The sequence below is a fragment of the Haliotis cracherodii genome, unplaced genomic scaffold (assembly GCF_022045235.1).
Source record: "Haliotis cracherodii isolate W230 unplaced genomic scaffold, xgHalCrac1.p SCAF_6, whole genome shotgun sequence".
NCBI lineage: Eukaryota > Metazoa > Mollusca > Gastropoda > Lepetellida > Haliotidae > Haliotis > Haliotis cracherodii.
The window spans coordinates 43,325,730-43,344,279 of NW_027266319.1; the positions used below are offsets into that span (position 1 = coordinate 43,325,730).

At 45.1% G+C, this 18,550-nt stretch overlaps 1 protein-coding gene across 1 annotated transcript in view; it reads right to left on the bottom strand.

The window, feature by feature from the left end:
* The window catches only part of LOC139445950 (golgin subfamily A member 4-like), a 229,714-nt gene that overhangs the window by 68,277 nt on the left and 142,887 nt on the right, over positions 1–18,550 (bottom strand). The window contains exons 31-34 of the mRNA XM_071227199.1: positions 13,668–13,817; positions 4,273–4,422; positions 1,198–1,377; positions 637–799 (exon numbers count right to left, since the gene is read on the bottom strand). Coding sequence (XP_071083300.1) covers positions 637–799; positions 1,198–1,377; positions 4,273–4,422; positions 13,668–13,817 — 643 coding nt within the window. The remainder of the gene's footprint in view (positions 1–636; positions 800–1,197; positions 1,378–4,272; positions 4,423–13,667; positions 13,818–18,550) is intronic.

The window sequence follows — 18,550 nt, forward strand, 5'->3', positions numbered from 1 at the left end:
ACAGCACCCACGACAGTTCGAACATTGTGTCAGTCGGATGGGACGACACAAGGAGTGTTCTTCCATGATGAGAACAATATCCCAATACTGTGGCGATTAGAAAGAGAATGAGCTGCCTGAGGAAATCACATGTTCAGCTCGTGCAGGTCAATCAGCATGAAAAATGTGCATGACCCAGATTGATGGGAGGTGATGGTGATGCTAGGTGCGTTCAGGTGAATTGGTTTTTTTGGAAGCTGGAAACTTTTCTTTAGACACGTCTCCAATTAAGATCGAAAGAAGAATGAGAAATCCATAGTTTGAGAAAGGATAAGTTCAAAAATTAAGAGTTAGCTACATTTAAATTGAAAAGGAGCTTAGTGAGAACTTAGCCGTGGAAAATCTAGACTTGCTTAATTTCAGGCTACAGCAAAACAGTAAGGGCTTCTCAGAAGGAACAAAAATATGGTTCAGTGACCATGAGACAGACCAGGATAACTTCTTGACACCTTAAGGTGTCCCTTTTACCAGTTATTAAATTAAAGCTGATAGATCCTTTATGATTCTATAGATAACAAATGCCATATGAATAAAACTGTTTTTTCTGGTGGCGGTTATTTGGTAAATATAATTGCAGCCCATCACCACAGTTTTTACCTTTCTTGTCTTGAAGATATTTGCCAAGCACTAGGTTGACCTCATCAAATTTTCCAGCTCGGCGAAATTGTCGCTCTGCCAGACGTTTCTGTATGATGTGTGTCTGTCGTTTCTGCTCAGTCATGTGTGACCACTGCACCTCCCCATACTGCTTCATGAGGGCCTGTTTTAAACAGTGAGACAAGGGAGTATCTTAGTCAAGGAAAATGTCTTGACTGGTAATCTGTAATTTGAGTGCTTTTCTTATGTTCTTTTTAAATAATAGGTTACTGTTTGGGAGATACACATGATGTAATGTGATAATTAAGGTGTTATTTGGTAATTAATTCCCATGAATTTCAATTGAAAGCAACCAGAGGTTTCAGTTCTGAAGATTCTCTGTAGCAGAGGCCCTTAATCAGTATGTGCATATATATTAAGTTCATTAAACAAAATGTAAGGTTGTCAAGGTAGAATTATGATTTCTTTTACCAAATTAATGGTGAAGTTATGAATCTTTGAATGTAATAAATATTAATAATCAGCATCTCTGTGTGTCTCTTACACATGAAACAGACGTACCTCGATGACAATTTTGTCTCTTAAAGCATCATACTTGTGGTCTAACTCCTGTAGCAGTTCATCACTAGAGCTCTTCTGGTCACACATTGTCGGAAACAAAACAGTTGCCACATTGTCATGATAGCACTTGGTAACTGACTCCACTGCAAGCCGAAGTTCTTTGCGTATCACACTCGGGTCCTGATAAAAGTAAAATTAACATACTTTGGAATTTTGTACTGGTCACTATAATTTCACAAAAGTACTTTTGTAATCTATCCATCCCATCTATCCATACATCCATGACAGGCACATAACATCACTACAGATGACAGACACATAACATCACTACAGATGACAGACATGACATCACTACAGATGACAGACACATAACATCACTACAGATGACAGGCACATAACATCACTACAGATGACAGACATGACATCACTACAGATGGCAGACACATAACATCACTACAGATGACAGACACATAACATCACTACAGATGACAGACATGTCATCACTACAGATGACAGACACATAACATCACTACAGATGACAGACATGTCATCACTACAGATGACAGACACATAACATCACTACAGATGACAGAAATGACAGACATAACATCACTACATATGACAGACATGACATCACTACAGATGACAGGCACATAACATCACTACAGATGACAGGCATGACATCACTACAGATGACAGACACATAACATGACTACAGATGACAGACACATAACATGACTACAGATGACAGACACATAACATCACTACAGATGACAGACATGACATCACTACAGATGACAGACATGACATCATTACAGATGACAGACATGAGATCACTACAGATGACAGACATGACATCACTACAGATGACAGACATATAACATCACTACAGATGACAGACATGACATCACTACAGATGACAGACATAACATCACTACAGATGACAGGCACATAACATCACTACAGATGACAGACACATGACATCACTACAGATGACAGACATGAGATCACTACAGATGACAGACACATAACATCACTACAGATGACAGACATGAGATCACTACAGATGACAGACACATGACATCACTACCTATGACAGACATGACATCACTACAGATGACAGACACATGACATCACTACAGATGACAGACATGACATCACTACAGATGACACACAAATAACATCACTACAGATGACAGGCACATAACATCACTACAGATGACAGACATGACATCACTACAGATGACAGACACATAACATCACTACAGATGACAGACACATAACATCACTACAGATGACAGACATGTCATCACTACAGATGACAGACACATAACATCACTACAGATGACAGACATGTCATCACTACAGATGACAGACACATAACATCACTACAGATGACAGAAATGACAGACATAACATCACTACATATGACAGACATGACATCACTACAGATGACAGGCACATAACATCACTACAGATGACAGACATGACATCACTACAGATGACAGACACATAACATGACTACAGATGACAGACACATAACATGACTACAGATGACAGACACATAACATCACTACAGATGACAGACATGACATCACTACAGATGACAGACATAACATCACTACAGATGACAGGCACATAACATCACTACAGATGACAGACACATGACATCACTACAGATGACAGGCATGACATCACTACAGATGACAGACACATAACATCACTACAGATGACAGACATGAGATCACTACAGATGACAGACACTTGACATCACTACAGATGACAGACATGACATCACTACAGATGACAGACACATGACATCACTACAGATGACAGACATGACATCACTACAGATGACAGGCACATAACATGACTACAGATGACAGACACATAACATCACTACAGATGACAGGCACATAACATCACTACAGATGACAGACATGACATCACTACAGATGACAGACACATAACATCACTACAGATGACAGGCACATAACATCACTACAGATGACAGACACATGACATCACTACAGATGACAGACATGACATCACTACAGATGACAGACATAACATCACTACAGATGACAGGCACATAACATCACTACAGATGACAGACATGAGATCACTACAGATGACAGACATGAGATCACTACAGATGACAGACACATGACATCACTACAGATGACAGACATGACATCACTATAGATGACAGACATGAGATCACTACTGATCACAGACATGAGATCACTACAGATGACAGACACATAACATCACTACAGATGACAGACATGACATCACTACAGATGACAGACATGACATCACTACAGATGACAGACATGAGATCACTACAGATGACAGACACATGACATCACTACAGATGACAGACATGACATCACTATAGATGACAGACATGAGATCACTACTGATCACAGACATGAGATCACTACAGATGACAGACACATGACATCACTACAGATGACAGACATGACATCACTACAGATGACAGACATGACATCACTACAGATGACAGGCACATAACATCACTACAGATGACAGACATGACATCACTACAGATGACAGACATGAGATCACTACAGATGGCAGGCACATAACATCACTACAGATGACAGACATGACATCACTACAGATGACAGACACATAACATCACTACAGATGACAGACACATAACATCACTACAGATGACAGACATGACATCACTACAGATGACAGGCATGAGATCACTACAGATGACAGACATGACATCACTACAGATGACAGACACATGACATCACTATAGATGACAGACATGACATCACTACAGATGACAGACACATGACATCACTACAGATGACAGACACATAACATCACTACAGATGACAGACATGACATCACTACAGATGACAGGCAAATTACATCACTACAGATGAAAGACAAGACATCACTACAGATGACAGACATGACATCAACACCAATGACAGACACATGACATCACTACATCAATACCGATGACAGACACATGACATCACTACAGATGACATCACTACAGATGACAGACACATAACTCACCACACCCACCTGTTTCTGGACACGGGCTAAGATGTGGCTCATGTCTTGCCCCTGGTGATGTTGTAGGTCTGCCAGAAGGGTTATTACATGGTCACAGTGCACAACTTCTCCGGCCTTGTCTTGTCGATTCTTCAACTCTATGATATAGCACATTGCTTCCTGTAATCACAATAGAATAATTCTTGTTTCAAGAGTGAGTGAGTGAGTGAGTGAGTTGGGTTTTACGCCGCTTTTAACAGTATTCCAGTTATATCGCGGTGTGTCAGCTTAATGTGGGAGGAAAGCCCGAAGTGATGCAGGTCTCAGACGTTTACCACTTCGGTGAAACCCACGAGCCCGGGTATGGTGCTGACAAACCTAGAAACATAATTGGGGCGAACCGGGATTCGAACCCACAATCATAGGTTTCTGGCGTGCCCAAGGGACGCAACTCTGCACAGCGAATCGCGGCGCCTTAGACGACTGGGCCACCGTGCCCCCTCTTGTTTCAAGAAGAGTCATAGATAGTGGTAATATTGAAAAGGGAGAAATATGACACATTCATTGCAATCATAATTGAGCATTTGTCGGGATGAAAATTACATCAACCACATGTAAATAATTTCATTCGCTTAATGCAATATTTGTTTGATAAAGAGAGACATTTCTGTGTGCTTAGTACTAGGCCCTGAATGGTTACCCAATATGAGTTGAGTATGATAACTACTCTAGTACTCAGAGACTTATCTCCCTTGTTCAGTTTAATTATCTCCCTTTCTGAGTACCTGTGCCAGACCTCTCTTTGAGAGGCATTTAGAAGTTGGAGTACTAAGTAAGGATAAGCTATAGCTATATGGATGAACAACTTCTTCATTACAATCCTACACCTGTTCATCCATATATATCTTATCCATACTCATATCTCACAGTAACGAATATATTTTGACAAAGATGATATTGATGAGACAGTTACTTGTACATAAGCCAAGGGTGTAACTTACCCACATCGAAAGGGTAAAGTGTGTGCAAGTAATGTCTGCTTAAAGAATATAAGCACTGGGAATTGGACAGAATGGTCACATCACTGCCATAAATCCCCTATTTTGGCTGTCATCACACTTTAGAAGCTCAAGATTTTCAATATACTTTCCCTTCACTGTCAACTATCCATAAACAGTTGTACAGGGAAAAGTATCCTGTTGCCCACTGCTCTTGCTCATGATCAAAGCCGAAAACCAACAAATAGCACCCCAGATGCAGATAGCAGGGGAGGTAGGGGTGATTACTCCTCAGCACCCCAGATGCAGATAGCAGGGGAGGTGGGTGTGATTACTCCTCAGCACCCCAGATGCAGAAAGCAGGGGAGGTGGGGGTGATTACTCCTCAGCACCCCAGATGCAGATAGCAGGGGAGTTGGTGTGATTACTCCACAGCACCACAGATGCAGATAGCAGGGGAGTTGGTGTGATTACTCCTCAGCACCCCAGATGCAGATAGCAGGGGGGGTGGGTGTGATTACTCCACAGCACCCCAGATGCAGATAGCAGGGGAGGTGGGTGTGATTACTCCACAGCATCACAGATGCAGATAGCAGGGGAGTTGGTGTGATTACTCCACAGCACCCCAGATGCAGATAGAAGGGGAGGCGTGATTAATCCTGGTGTAAATTTAATTAAGTATTGGCACAGCACATTTTCCAATTAAAACTGTTCAAAAGCACTTTCTTGTGGCAGATCGTCCCATAGCAATAGGCCAGCAAGTTGAAATGGCTTATCGTCATGTTTTGGTACCACTTGCATATGTTTATCTTTTGATCAGAGACAACATGCTGGTTTTTAGAGTAAGTAGTTTAATCTGCACGTTTGGATTCAGGGTGAACGAGGTGAGGTTGTGAGGATTTTGTGCAGATGACCAATAGCTCTGTTTTGTCATTGGTCAGTTTCAAGAAATGTATGTGCTGTGAAAAGGATAGGTCACAACACCGATTCCTGTGGTACTCCAAACTTCCGCTGCAGTTTTTCTGATATATTTCTACTAAGGTTGATCACTTGGTATCGGCAGTCTTGATAGGACCTGAACCATTCCAGAGCATATCCTGTAATTCCAGGGTAATATTGCAGCGTGTTCAGCAGGATGTGGTGATATGTTGTGTCAGAAGCTGCTGATAGGTCAAGGAGTATCAGAATCGCTACACTGTCAGTGTCTACTGCATGAAGCTGATTGTTCTGGACTCTGACCAATGCATTTTCTGTACTGTGGTTTGTTTTATAATCAGATAGGATGATGTCCTCCAGTTTGTTGGTTTGCACATGATGTTTTAGCTCGATTGCAACTACTCACTCGAAAGGAATGGTAGATTGACACTGGTCTGTAGTTTTTCAGTACATTCGAGTCCAAATTTGGCTTCTTAAGAAGGGGAGTGATGAATGCTTCCTTCAGTTGATGTGGAGCGTTAGTAGTAATTTATCCTGACACTTCTTAGGCATCGGGTTTGTGTGACATCACTTCCAGTTCTGATGACACCACTTCCAGTTCCAATGTCACTTCGGTGAATCTTATGTGCTTCCAGCCATTAACCTATGATCTGCCCTACTCACAGAAGACAGTTATGATCCAATGGTTAACCTACCTTTCAAAGTTGAGGATGCTAGAAAGTCCTCAGCTCCCCCCTTTTCACAAGGAGAGGGACTACCCCCTGAGCCGCCACCCACTACAGGCCCTAGGAAATACAGTTTGTTTAAATCAGGTTGGTAACCACTCAAATTGAAATCAGAGATTTCCACTGGCAACTAGAGACAGCTTGTTCTATCGGAACTGAGCTCTATGACTCTAGGCTGGTTGATTAGGCTCTGATCTAATGAGCTGTAAATGCACCCAATATTCGAGTTGAAAGTTCTGTGTGTTGGTAACTTTGTGTAATTGTGTTCTTTAGCCATCCTGCGACTTTGGCCTTAGTTGTGTCCCCTATGTTAGGGTCAGTTTTACAAGATATGAAAAGTTGTCTTCTGTGTCTTCTGTGATGCTCTGTTGCTACCAGATAAGATCTGGGTGCCACACGGGGCATAGGAGTCATTCAGGATGATCCACAGGTTTACTTAGATTAGGTATGGAATCACTATGAATTCTAGTAGAGATACAATCCTCTGCGTGAGCGAGTCCAGAAAGGTCTTGTGCATGAATCTCCAACACTCAAGCTGCTGTGGCAATAGCTAGAAAGAAGGCTGTCTTTCTGGATACCTGAAGCAGGGATGCCAAAGTAAATGGTTCTAACATATTCCAGGAATATTTCATCAGTCTGGGTGATTTCCTAAAGTCAAATCATCATGCTGAAGCACTGAGGCTGAGGCTGATCTAAATATTCCTATATGGTGCCATGACAAAACATATTATCCAACCAGAGATGGAGTAAAAAGTTACATCATTTCCCAACCCTCTTTTTCTTTGCCTTTTATAGAACTTGTCCCATCTGTTATGGTAAAGGGCGGATGACTTTGGGAAGCATGAAGCCTGAAGCCTGCATCTTGTATGTGACAGTTTTCAAGCATGAAGACTGTGGAGGCTGCTGTACATTATGTCCAGTCTAGGCTGATCGTGAAACTCAGGTAGTTTGAGTGGTTCTTCCATGAAAAGCGCAAACAGTCCGGAAAATCATGGCCTGCCTGGCCAAATAAGGGCTATGAGAATGATTATGCAATACGTGTCCTCTAGCTTCCTCAAGACTCTGTCTGGGAGAGGCCATGGAGGAACATATAGGCAGACATCCCTTTCAAGCTTTGTCTAGGAGAGACCATGGAGGAACACATAGGCAGACATCCCTTTCAAGCTTGGTCTAGGAGAGACCATGGAGGAACACAAAGGCAGACATCCCTTTCAAGCTTGGTCTAGGAGAGACCATGGAGGAACACATAGGCAGACATCCCTTTCAAGCTTGATCTAGGAGAGACCATGGAGGAACACATAGGCAGACATCCCTTTCAAGCTTGATCTAGGAGAGACCATGGAGGAACACATAGGCAGACATCCCTTTCAAGCTTGATCTAGGAGAGACCATGGAGGAACACATAGGCAGACATCCCTTTCAAGCTTGGTCTAGGAGAGACCATGGAGGAACACATAGGCAGACATCCCTTTCAAGCTTGGTCTAGGAGAGACCATGGAGGAACACATAGGCAGACATCCCTTTCAAGCTTGGTCTAGGAGAGACCATGGAGGAACACATAGGCAGACATCCCTTTCAAGCTTGGTCTAGGAGAGACCATGGAGGAACACATAGGCAGACATCCCTTTCAAGCTTGGTCTAGGAGAGACCATGGAGGAACATATAGGCAGACATCCCTTTCAAGCTTGATCTAGGAGAGACCATGGAGGAACACATAGGCAGACATCCCTTTCAAGCTTGGTCTAGGAGAGACCATGGAGGAACACATAGGCAGACATCCCTTTCAAGCTTGATCTAGGAGAGACCATGGAGGAACACATAGGCAGACATCCCTTTCAAGCTTGGTCTAGGAGAGACCATGGAGGAACACATAGGCAGACATCCCTTTCAAGCTCGGTCTAGGAGAGACCATGGAGGAACATATAGGCAGACATCCCTTTCAAGCTCGGTTTAGGAGAGACCATGGAGGAACACATAGGCAGACATCCCTTTCAAGCTTGGTCTAGGTGAGACCATGGAGGAACACAAAGGCAGACATCCCTTTCAAGCTTGGTCTAGGAGAGACCATGGAGGAACATATAGGCAGACATCCCTTTCAAGCTCGGTTTAGGAGAGACCATGGAGGAACACAAAGGCAGACATCCCTTTCAAGCTTGATCTAGGAGAGACCATGGAGGAACACATAGGCAGACATCCCTTTCAAGCTCAGTCAAGGAGAGACCATGGAGGAACACATAGGCAGACATCCCTTTCAAGCTTGATCTAGGAGAGACCATGGAGGAACATATAGGCAGACATCCCTTTCAAGCTCGGTTTAGGAGAGACCATGGAGGAACACATAGGCAGACATCCCTTTCAAGCTTGGTCTAGGTGAGACCATGGAGGAACACAAAGGCAGACATCCCTTTCAAGCTTGGTCTAGGAGAGACCATGGAGGAACATATAGGCAGACATCCCTTTCAAGCTCGGTTTAGGAGAGACCATGGAGGAACACATAGGCAGACATCCCTTTCAAGCTTGATCTAGGAGAGACCATGGAGGAACACATAGGCAGACATCCCTTTCAAGCTCAGTCAAGGAGAGACCATGGAGGAACACATAGGCAGACATCCCTTTCAAGCTTGGTCTAGGAGAGACCATGGAGGAACACATAGGCAGACATCCCTTTCAAGCTTGATCTAGGAGAGACCATGGAGGAACACATAGGCAGACATCCCTTTCAAGCTCAGTCAAGGAGAGACCATGGAGGAACACAAAGGCAGACATCCCTTTCAAGCTTGGTCTAGGAGAGACCATGGAGGAACATATAGGCAGACATCCCTTTCAAGCTCGGTTTAGGAGAGACCATGGAGGAACACATAGGCAGACATCCCTTTCAAGCTTGGTCTAGGAGAGACCATGGAGGAACACATAGGCAGACATCCCTTTCAAGCTCAGTCAAGGAGAGACCATGGAGGAACACATAGGCAGACATCCCTTTCAAGCTCAGTCAAGGAGAGACCATGGAGGAACACATAGGCAGACATCCCTTTCAAGCTCAGTTAAGAAGAGACCATGGAGGAACACATAGGCAGACATCCCTTTCAAGCTTGGTCTAGGAGAGACCATGGAGGAACACATAGGCAGACATCCCTTTCAAGCTCAGTCAAGGAGAGACCATGGAGGAACACATAGGCAGACATCCCTTTCAAGCTCAGTCAAGGAGAGACCATGGAGGAACACATAGGCAGACATCCCTTTCAAGCTCAGTTAAGGAGAGACCATGGAGGAACACATAGGCAGACATCCCTTTCAAGCTTGGTCTAGGAGAGACCATGGAGGAACACATAGGCAGACATCCCTTTCAAGCTTGGTCTAGGAGAGACCATGGAGGAACACATAGGCAGACATCCCTTTCAAGCTCAGTCAAGGAGAGACCATGGAGGAGGTTCCCCCTTGTCTGTGGATATATGCTACCACTGTTGTATTGTCTGTAGCCACCAGGATTGAAGATCAAGAGTTAAAAGATGCTTCCATGTCTTGAGGGCATGGCAGATTGCCCTCATCTTGAGGCAATTGCTAGGATGATCCTTCTCTTGAGATTTTCAGCTACCCTGAACTTGAAGGCCATCCATGAGTGCATCCAATGATGACCTGGAGATGTCTGTAAATGGGTAATGTTTGGGCACTGGTAAGACTAGAGGAATTCAGATCCATCATCAGGTTTGGCGGGAAGTGGACCGGAATGTCCAATTTCGCAATTTCGGTAAATTCGCCCATGATTGGAGAGGTCGTAACTTTAGTCATCTCCTTAATGTTCGATCTTGCAGAGATGTCAAGTTCCCAAACACAACATCCACCAATGAAGTGACTTGCGTGGATGATCCCTTACTTTTGTGATCATGCGCAGGGTCTTTAGATATTTATCATTTCGGAGTACATAAGATTCCCTTGGCCAAGGATGAACTAGGAAACCCAGATGCGACAGCAGTTGGATTAGAAACATATTCTCCAGGAGCTGATTCCTGTCCTGACCTGCTGATAGGAAGTTGCCGAGTAGTCAAACTAGAGGGTTACGCGCAAACCTGATGATCAGGGCTGGGATCTGTGGGATCTATAGATTTTTTAGGTCTATAATCATACGCCTGTCCATCATATTTTGCTTTGGTAATAAAATGACTGTGAATAAAAGCCCTTAGTGAAGTCTGTGTTCTTTAATTCCCATACAGCTCTCTTGTCTAATAACGTCCGTATGGCTAAGTCTGAAGCGGCTAACTTGGTCCCTTCTAGATGAAATTGTTGGTCCTTAATATGCTTCCAGTTTTTGGCGTTTGACACAAGACATCCACCTACTGGTCCTGTAATTAATGTAGCCTGTAAGCCAGATCTATAGGGTTTGATTCAAGATGCACGGTGTCTGGACAGTCAGAGACACCAATCACCTCTTCCAATAGCGCCAGTCCGCAAAATGCCCAAAACTATCCCTTGTTTCAATGCAGAGAGGGTGTGCAGACCTATACTTTCACCTACTTGTGTGGATGGATTCATTTCCCAATTGGATAAAATTCATCTTGACAGAATCCTGAAAGGCATGATATCTGTCTGACTCTCTACGTCTCTTGGACTGGAAAGTTGAACTGTCAGCGTTCACTGCCAAGTTGATGGTGGATTGCTGGAACCTATCCATGGTGTCTTGGTGTAATCCTCCAGGACCTTATGTAGCTCCTCCTTAAAGAAGAGTTGTGTCATGATTTGTTCAACAGTCTATCCCCTGCGAGTGAGAGGCGTATCCCTTAGGATGCCTTCCTTAGATTTATGAAAAGGTGGTATGACGTGGCCATAGACCCGTTGATGTATGCTCCAATCTCCATAGTATGTCAACTGACAGCATCAAGTTCTTTGATCCTGGTCAGAGGGAAAGACATCTTGGTACTGGGAGACCTTACTGACTTGGTGTAATCTTCAACAGACGGAGGTCTGGAAAGGGGGAATTGTTCTTCTGGTAGATGCGCCTTTTTATCTAAGGTACAGGCAATGTATCACTTGCTTTGTATAACTTGGCCTCAGGAGGGTATGAGGTCCATAACATTGGCAGAAAATCTTTATTTCTGTATAAATTACCACCAAAGACAATAAATAGATCTTAATTGTGCACCCCCCCCCCCCCCTTTTAAAAAAAGCTGTATCCGCCCATGCATAAGCCAAAGTCAATGGAAAATGACCACCAGCATACACAAGCATCTGAGGTGCAGTTTGTTCCTCTATTTTAGGTTACAGATCTGGCATAAGATGACAAATTTCCTCACACAGTTCGACAAAGGAATAACTGGGGTCACAGTTGTCCCTAGGTGATGATTCGCTTTTAAGGACTCAGATGCACTATGACCTGTCATTCCTGTCCCCCAGGTGGTATCCAGACAGGTAATAATCTGGCTGGTCCCCGGGCAGTCCATGGTGCACTGGAGTCCATCAATCCATGACCTGCCTCACATGCCAATCAGCTGGACAACAGTGTCAGGGTAACGCTGCATTTGAGTTTTTGATGAGTTTGGGAAGCCGCGGTTCAGGGCTACTGGGGCGGTCGGGTAGCCTAGTGGTTAAAGCGTTTGCCCGTCACGCTGAAGACCCGGGTTCGATTCCCGAAATGGGTACAATGTGTGAAGCCAATTTCTGGTGTGTCCCGCCGTGATATTGCTTGAATATTGCTAAAAGCGGCGTAAAGCCATACTCACTCACTCAGGGCTACTGATTAGCTTGAGTGGAGACCATACTGTTCACTCAGCCAATCCTACATCAGTGATGTCAAAATCTTCACAGGGACCCAAGGCCAGCAGTCTCTCCACCCAACTTCTTCCTTCCGAGATGGTGGTCAGACGTCTCTCAATCAAGGCCTGCATATCCTTCTGCCTTTCTGATACAATTAAAGGGATTGTCAGGATGGATTCTGATTGGATACTTTTCTGAGCAACAGGTTGTGCAGGCAGTGACTTCTCCATAGAGCGGATGCATTTCTCTGCATATTCTTTAGAAACCAACTAAAATCCGCACTAGTTTTCATCACTGCCTGCTTCTTCCTTGCCTTCTTCCAGGTGCCAGCCACCTTGGCAAACAAATCCAGAGAGAAGGAGGCGCGCTGGGAGCATCAAGCTTCAACACAACACAGCGAATCTCCGCACCCATTCTTCCCACACTCTCTGCAAGCAGTAGGCAACTATGGAGAAGGAGACACCATTCTGTCCCATAACATGTCACCTCTAACCAAACCCAGAAATTAATCAACTGAATATAACATAATAAGTATCTAGTAACATTAAACTGAAGATATAGATTAACTACAATGTCACAACTACCAAAGTGTGTTAGACAAAAACTCAGAAAAATAATTCAGATGTTGACTCTATAACACACAGGAAAGAACTGAGGTTTTCCAACTTGCGCATAGGATACTTTGTCCTGCAAAACTGTTATGGATCGTTGAGTGAGTGAGTGAGTTGGGTTTAATAAAACCTGGTTCTCCCCTATTGTTTCGAGCTTTGTCAGCACAATACCCATGCTAGTGGGTTTCACCAAAGTGCTAAAAATCTGAGACTTGCGTTATTTCAGGCTTTCCTTCCACATTAAGCAGACACACTGTAACACAACTGTAATACTGTTAAAAGCAGCGTGAAACCAAACTTACTCACTCACTCACATGACCAGTTGAGGTATACCATTATGGCACTAGATTCACTATATCGTCATCACATGTCAATGTCAACAGCCAAAACAACCAACTGTGTGACTGTACCTGAAATATTGCTGTCTGCTCTTGTGGAGGCTTTGTATGAGACTTGCGCCAGCCTTCTCTAAACCCTTGTAGAACATCCAGCCTGTCCTTCAGGTCTTCTGTGCTACTGTTGACTGGTGTTTCTCCTCCACAGGATGTATCATCTGCACACTGCAGGAACACAATCTTCTGTCATGATTTTGTCAACGCATTTATCTTTTCACTGATCTGTATGTCATATGAGGAAATATGATAATCACAGAGAACAATGAAGAATGAAGCATGTTTTTTTTCACGATAAAACATTGTTTTATCATGATGTCATTTCTGTGCCTTCTTGATTTATTCTCCCCGCAGTTTATTTCTTACTTACATAGAAATCCCTCTCAATATTATAAAAATATATTTGTAGAATTTTCCTATTCGGAATATTCTATAAGTAATACGTTACCACTGTTATACCGAGGCTGTTGTCTCCCACAACTGCTGCTATAGCGAAATCTACCACAGAGATCTCAATTACCTCATGCAGCATGTGCGTAGTCACCTAGCTGCCATGTGACACCCTTCACTCTTGCTCTAGCAAGTGCTCGGGGGACGGACGGGCGGGCAGCAGCCCAGTGGTAACGTATTACTTATAGAATATTCCGAATAGGAAAATTCTACAAATTACATTAAGTAATACGTTACCACTGTTATACCGAGGCTGACTACCACAGTAGGCGGTGGGGAGCACCTACAACCCGAATCCTGACTGCTAGCGTTCCTTCCGACCAGCGGAAGTAAACACCAAGGCGGAAGCACTCGATGCGCATGCACCTAGCTAGGCGTTACCCTATAAGAATACCAAAGCACTGTCAAGCGCATACCGTAAGGCTCAATCGTCATTGCCAAAACGATTGGTGACTCCAAACGGCCCCACTGGATAGGTATTTCATTGCCGCAGCGGATGAGAACACTGTATCCGCGTGAGCTTAATCTTAGATCAGGTTAAACAGTCGAAAAGAGGGAAATTAATTTCATTCAGACCGTATATCCCAGAGCAAGCCTACTTAAAGTATGCATTAGGCGCGTGACCTAATTCCAGTATTTGTAAGCATGCATCACAAGGTTGGGATACACGACAGACAATTAAATACATAATTGTCAAAATACAAATAAGGACAAAGCACACAAAAAGCCGCCCTCACCTGTGGTGTGAGTGCGCTGGTTTGCGGGACCCCAACTCCTGTACCCACGGCAGTGGGAACATTGGAGTTGACCCAGATTGACCACCGTGCAAGGTCTGACACCTGAGGAGTTCAGAATTGCGCTGGGCACACCCCTTAGGTGCCCGCTTGCGCCGCGATCCGCGGGCCAAGACGGTGCACACTCTCCACGACGGCATCAGCGACCTGTTTGAGGTAATGATTGGCAAAAACCGAGTCAGAACGCCAGTAACAACCTCGTAATATTCTGCGAACAGAGATATTCGAGTGTAGGGCAAATGTTGCCGCTAGCGCCCTGATCTCGTGCGGGTTTGACCCCGCTACCGGTAACCCCTGAGACCGGTACGCCAGATTGATGACAGAACGAAGCCACAACGCAATCGAGTTGCGAGTTATGTCAACCGTGCGATTAGGGTTACACGATATGAACAGACGGTCACGCCCTTGTCTACGTTCATTCGAAGCCTTAAGATAATACTCAAGGGCCCTAACCGGACACAGCGCTCTGTCCTCAGTATCAGCAGGATGTAAGATTTCTTTGAGTGATCTTACAGTGAATTCTCTCTCCGTTTGCCCGATTCTCGGCGACGAAGCCCATGAGCAGGCCCAGGCGGACCGCTCCATCGTCACCCCTATCGAATCGTACCTTGGCGACATCGAGTGCATGAATTTCAGATACACGTGCCGCCGTGGCAAAGGAGAGGAAAAATGCTGTTTTCCAAGTCACATGCCGGAACGAAGCACTATGCAAGGGTTCATACGGAGCTTCCGTAAGTGATTGCAACACTAGGGAAAGATCCCAGGCCGGTGCCCGAAGGCGGCCCTTCTTAAGATTGTGCTGTTTGAAACCCTTGATAATACCCCGTATCACCGGCTCTTTGGAGAGATTGGTACCCATAGCAACGTCCCGTACCGTAGCAACGGACGAGATATAGTTGGCAATGGAACCCCCGGAGAGTTTCCGGGTCTCTTGGGGTCGTCGAACACTTGTTCCCAATTCTCCCAGTAAGTCTGGAGTCTGGCTCCCACTGGGGAAGGAGAGGGGGCCCTGACAGGCTGCGGCAGGCGCAACTGTCCAGGGCCAAATGACTCGGGTTCGCCTAAGGGCCAACCGAAGTTGGCGCTGTTGGCATACGAACCCCTCCAATGAGAGTCACCTGGAGGGGCCCTTGCCGTCCTTAGACGACTTGGGCTTCCCCCAGTTCCCCGTCTTCCCGCGAAAGGGCAGCTGATTGCCCATACCGGAGCCCTCAGGGCGGGGCTACTTCCCAGAGGAAGAAGAACCCGACCCCTGAGACCTACCGGCCGCAGCAGCCTGGGGCGCGCTCCGGTTAGGAGCGGCACCCAGGCGCCTATGCAGGGACCCAACAAGAGCAAGTGTGTGCCGAGAGTCCTCGGCAACGTACTCCAGGGAAGCATTTAAACTGAGCAGGCAGTTGTAAATGCGCTGGTCACGGTCCGTGGGAGAACCTTCGACCAGACTGGCCGCTGCAGCCAAGTAAGTGTCTCCGTGAGACATGGAGTGCCGAGCCAGGGCGTCCAGCTGGTGCAAGGTAGCTTGCGTTACCCTAGCACGGACACCCAACCGCTCAACATGGGCCTCCGCGGTAGGACCAGCCTCGGGAAAGGCAAGGTCATGTACCGGGAATAAACCCTTTCTCCACGACGTCGGAGGCAACGGGAGACCCCGACCGGAGGCCGCCGCGAAGGCGTTCTCCAAGGAAGGGTTGATACCGCGCAGCAAGGTTGATGCGGGGAAAGCCATGTCAGAAGACTCATCGTATACCTCGGAGGAACCCACAGTCGTGGATTCCCCGCGGTACCGGCCGGGGCATGTCCTCAAAGAGGTCATAAACCATGGCCACGCGGTCCTTAACCGATAGCGGGAGCAACGGTTCGGGGGAAGGACCGGTGACCACGGGAGCCGCCGCCGTACCAGTGGACCCCCCGTCCGACCCCGCGGCCACCAAAGTGGCCGGGGACGGAACAGCCAGCGGCCTATCCTGAGATAAGGCCGCCAGCATGGAGTCCACAAGTTATGCAAGTAATGCAGCGACGGAATCCCCGGACAGCCAAGGGATCCGCCGCAGCCGTGGTGGTGGTACCTGCAAGGGGACCCTGACTGGACGAGATGGCCACCACAGGGGTGGAAACGGACTGCACATACAGCCGCTCTCGCTCGCTTGCGGCACACCCTGCAGCTCCTGGTTGCCGGGGTAGAGGGGACGGAGGACGGCGAAACATCCATGTCAGACATTTTGTTTGTACTATGAACAAAGAGCAAAACATGGTTACAACACACACACCACAAATAGTCACAAATGAGTATTTTCACAAGAAAATAAACGAGCAATGGGAATATAGAACATACACATATAACATATAGAGGAATAAGTGATGTAAAAACCCCAAGATATACTAGAACAGGGGAACGTAAGACGCAACGTGCATACGAGACACCCCGCAAGTATACAGAAAAAAAAGGGCGGGAAAAATATTTCCTTTTGGCGGGAAAAATATTTCCAAGCGTAGTTACAGCAAACGCCCCGTAAAAGCACAGTTTATTAGAGAGAATAAACAGTAATAAATATCACCGAATGGTCGAAGAAACAGGAACGCTTGAACAGTTTATTGTACGTCTTGCTAGAGCAAGCAAGGAGACAAGAGTGAAGGGTGTCACATGGCAGCTAGGTGGCTACGCACGTGCTGCATGAGGTAATTGAGATCTCTGTGGTAGATTTCGCTATAGCAGCAGTTGTGGGAGACAACAGCCTCGGTATAACAGTGGTAACGTATTACTTAATGTAATAAGATAGCAACACCATAAATCGCAAAGAACAATGAAGAATGAAGCTTGGTTTATTTCACCCTAAATCATTGTTCTATCAGGACGTCATTTCTGGAGATTTGAAGATGCACTCACAACTTGATGTCATAAAATTGGACACCGTTATTTTTGAGAGGAAAGTGTCCTCTTTTTTGCATCCAAAAGCGGGAGAGATTTGACAATTGGTATTGTGAGAAAAGGTACAGATAATCGACATATAAATTCTGAGAATATCACAATATAAATATAACACCAAATTTAACCTCCCTGTTCATAAAATGTTCATTGCTGAGTTGGGATTGTATTCACTGAGAGCTTGCACATTTTATTAACATCCTTTAAGAGGCTGTACATAATGTTGATATCTGATATAAGAAATAAACTACTTGTGGTCATTGTTTATCTAACAATAAAACACTGCAGGGAGAATAACCCATGAGGGGGCGCAGTGTTTTTATTGCACCCTCTAATGGTTTATTCTCCTTGCAGTGTTTTATTGCACCCCTCATGGATTATTCTCCCTGTAGTGTTTTTATTGCACCCCCTCATGGTTTATTCTCCCTGTAGTGTTTAATTGCCCCCCTCATGGTTTGTTCTCCCTGCAGTGAATTTATTACACCTCTCATGGTTTATTCTCCCTGGAGTGTTTTATTGCACAGCCTCCTTGTTTATTCTCCCTGTTGTGTTTTATTGTGCCCCTCATGGTTTATTCTCCCTGTAGTATTTTATTGCACCCCTCATGGTTTATTCTCCCTGCAGTGATTTTATTACACCTCTCATGGTTATTCTCCCTGCAGTATTTCATTGCACCCTCTCATGGTTTATTCTCCCTGCCATGTTTTTATTGTGCCCTGCATGGTTTATTCTCC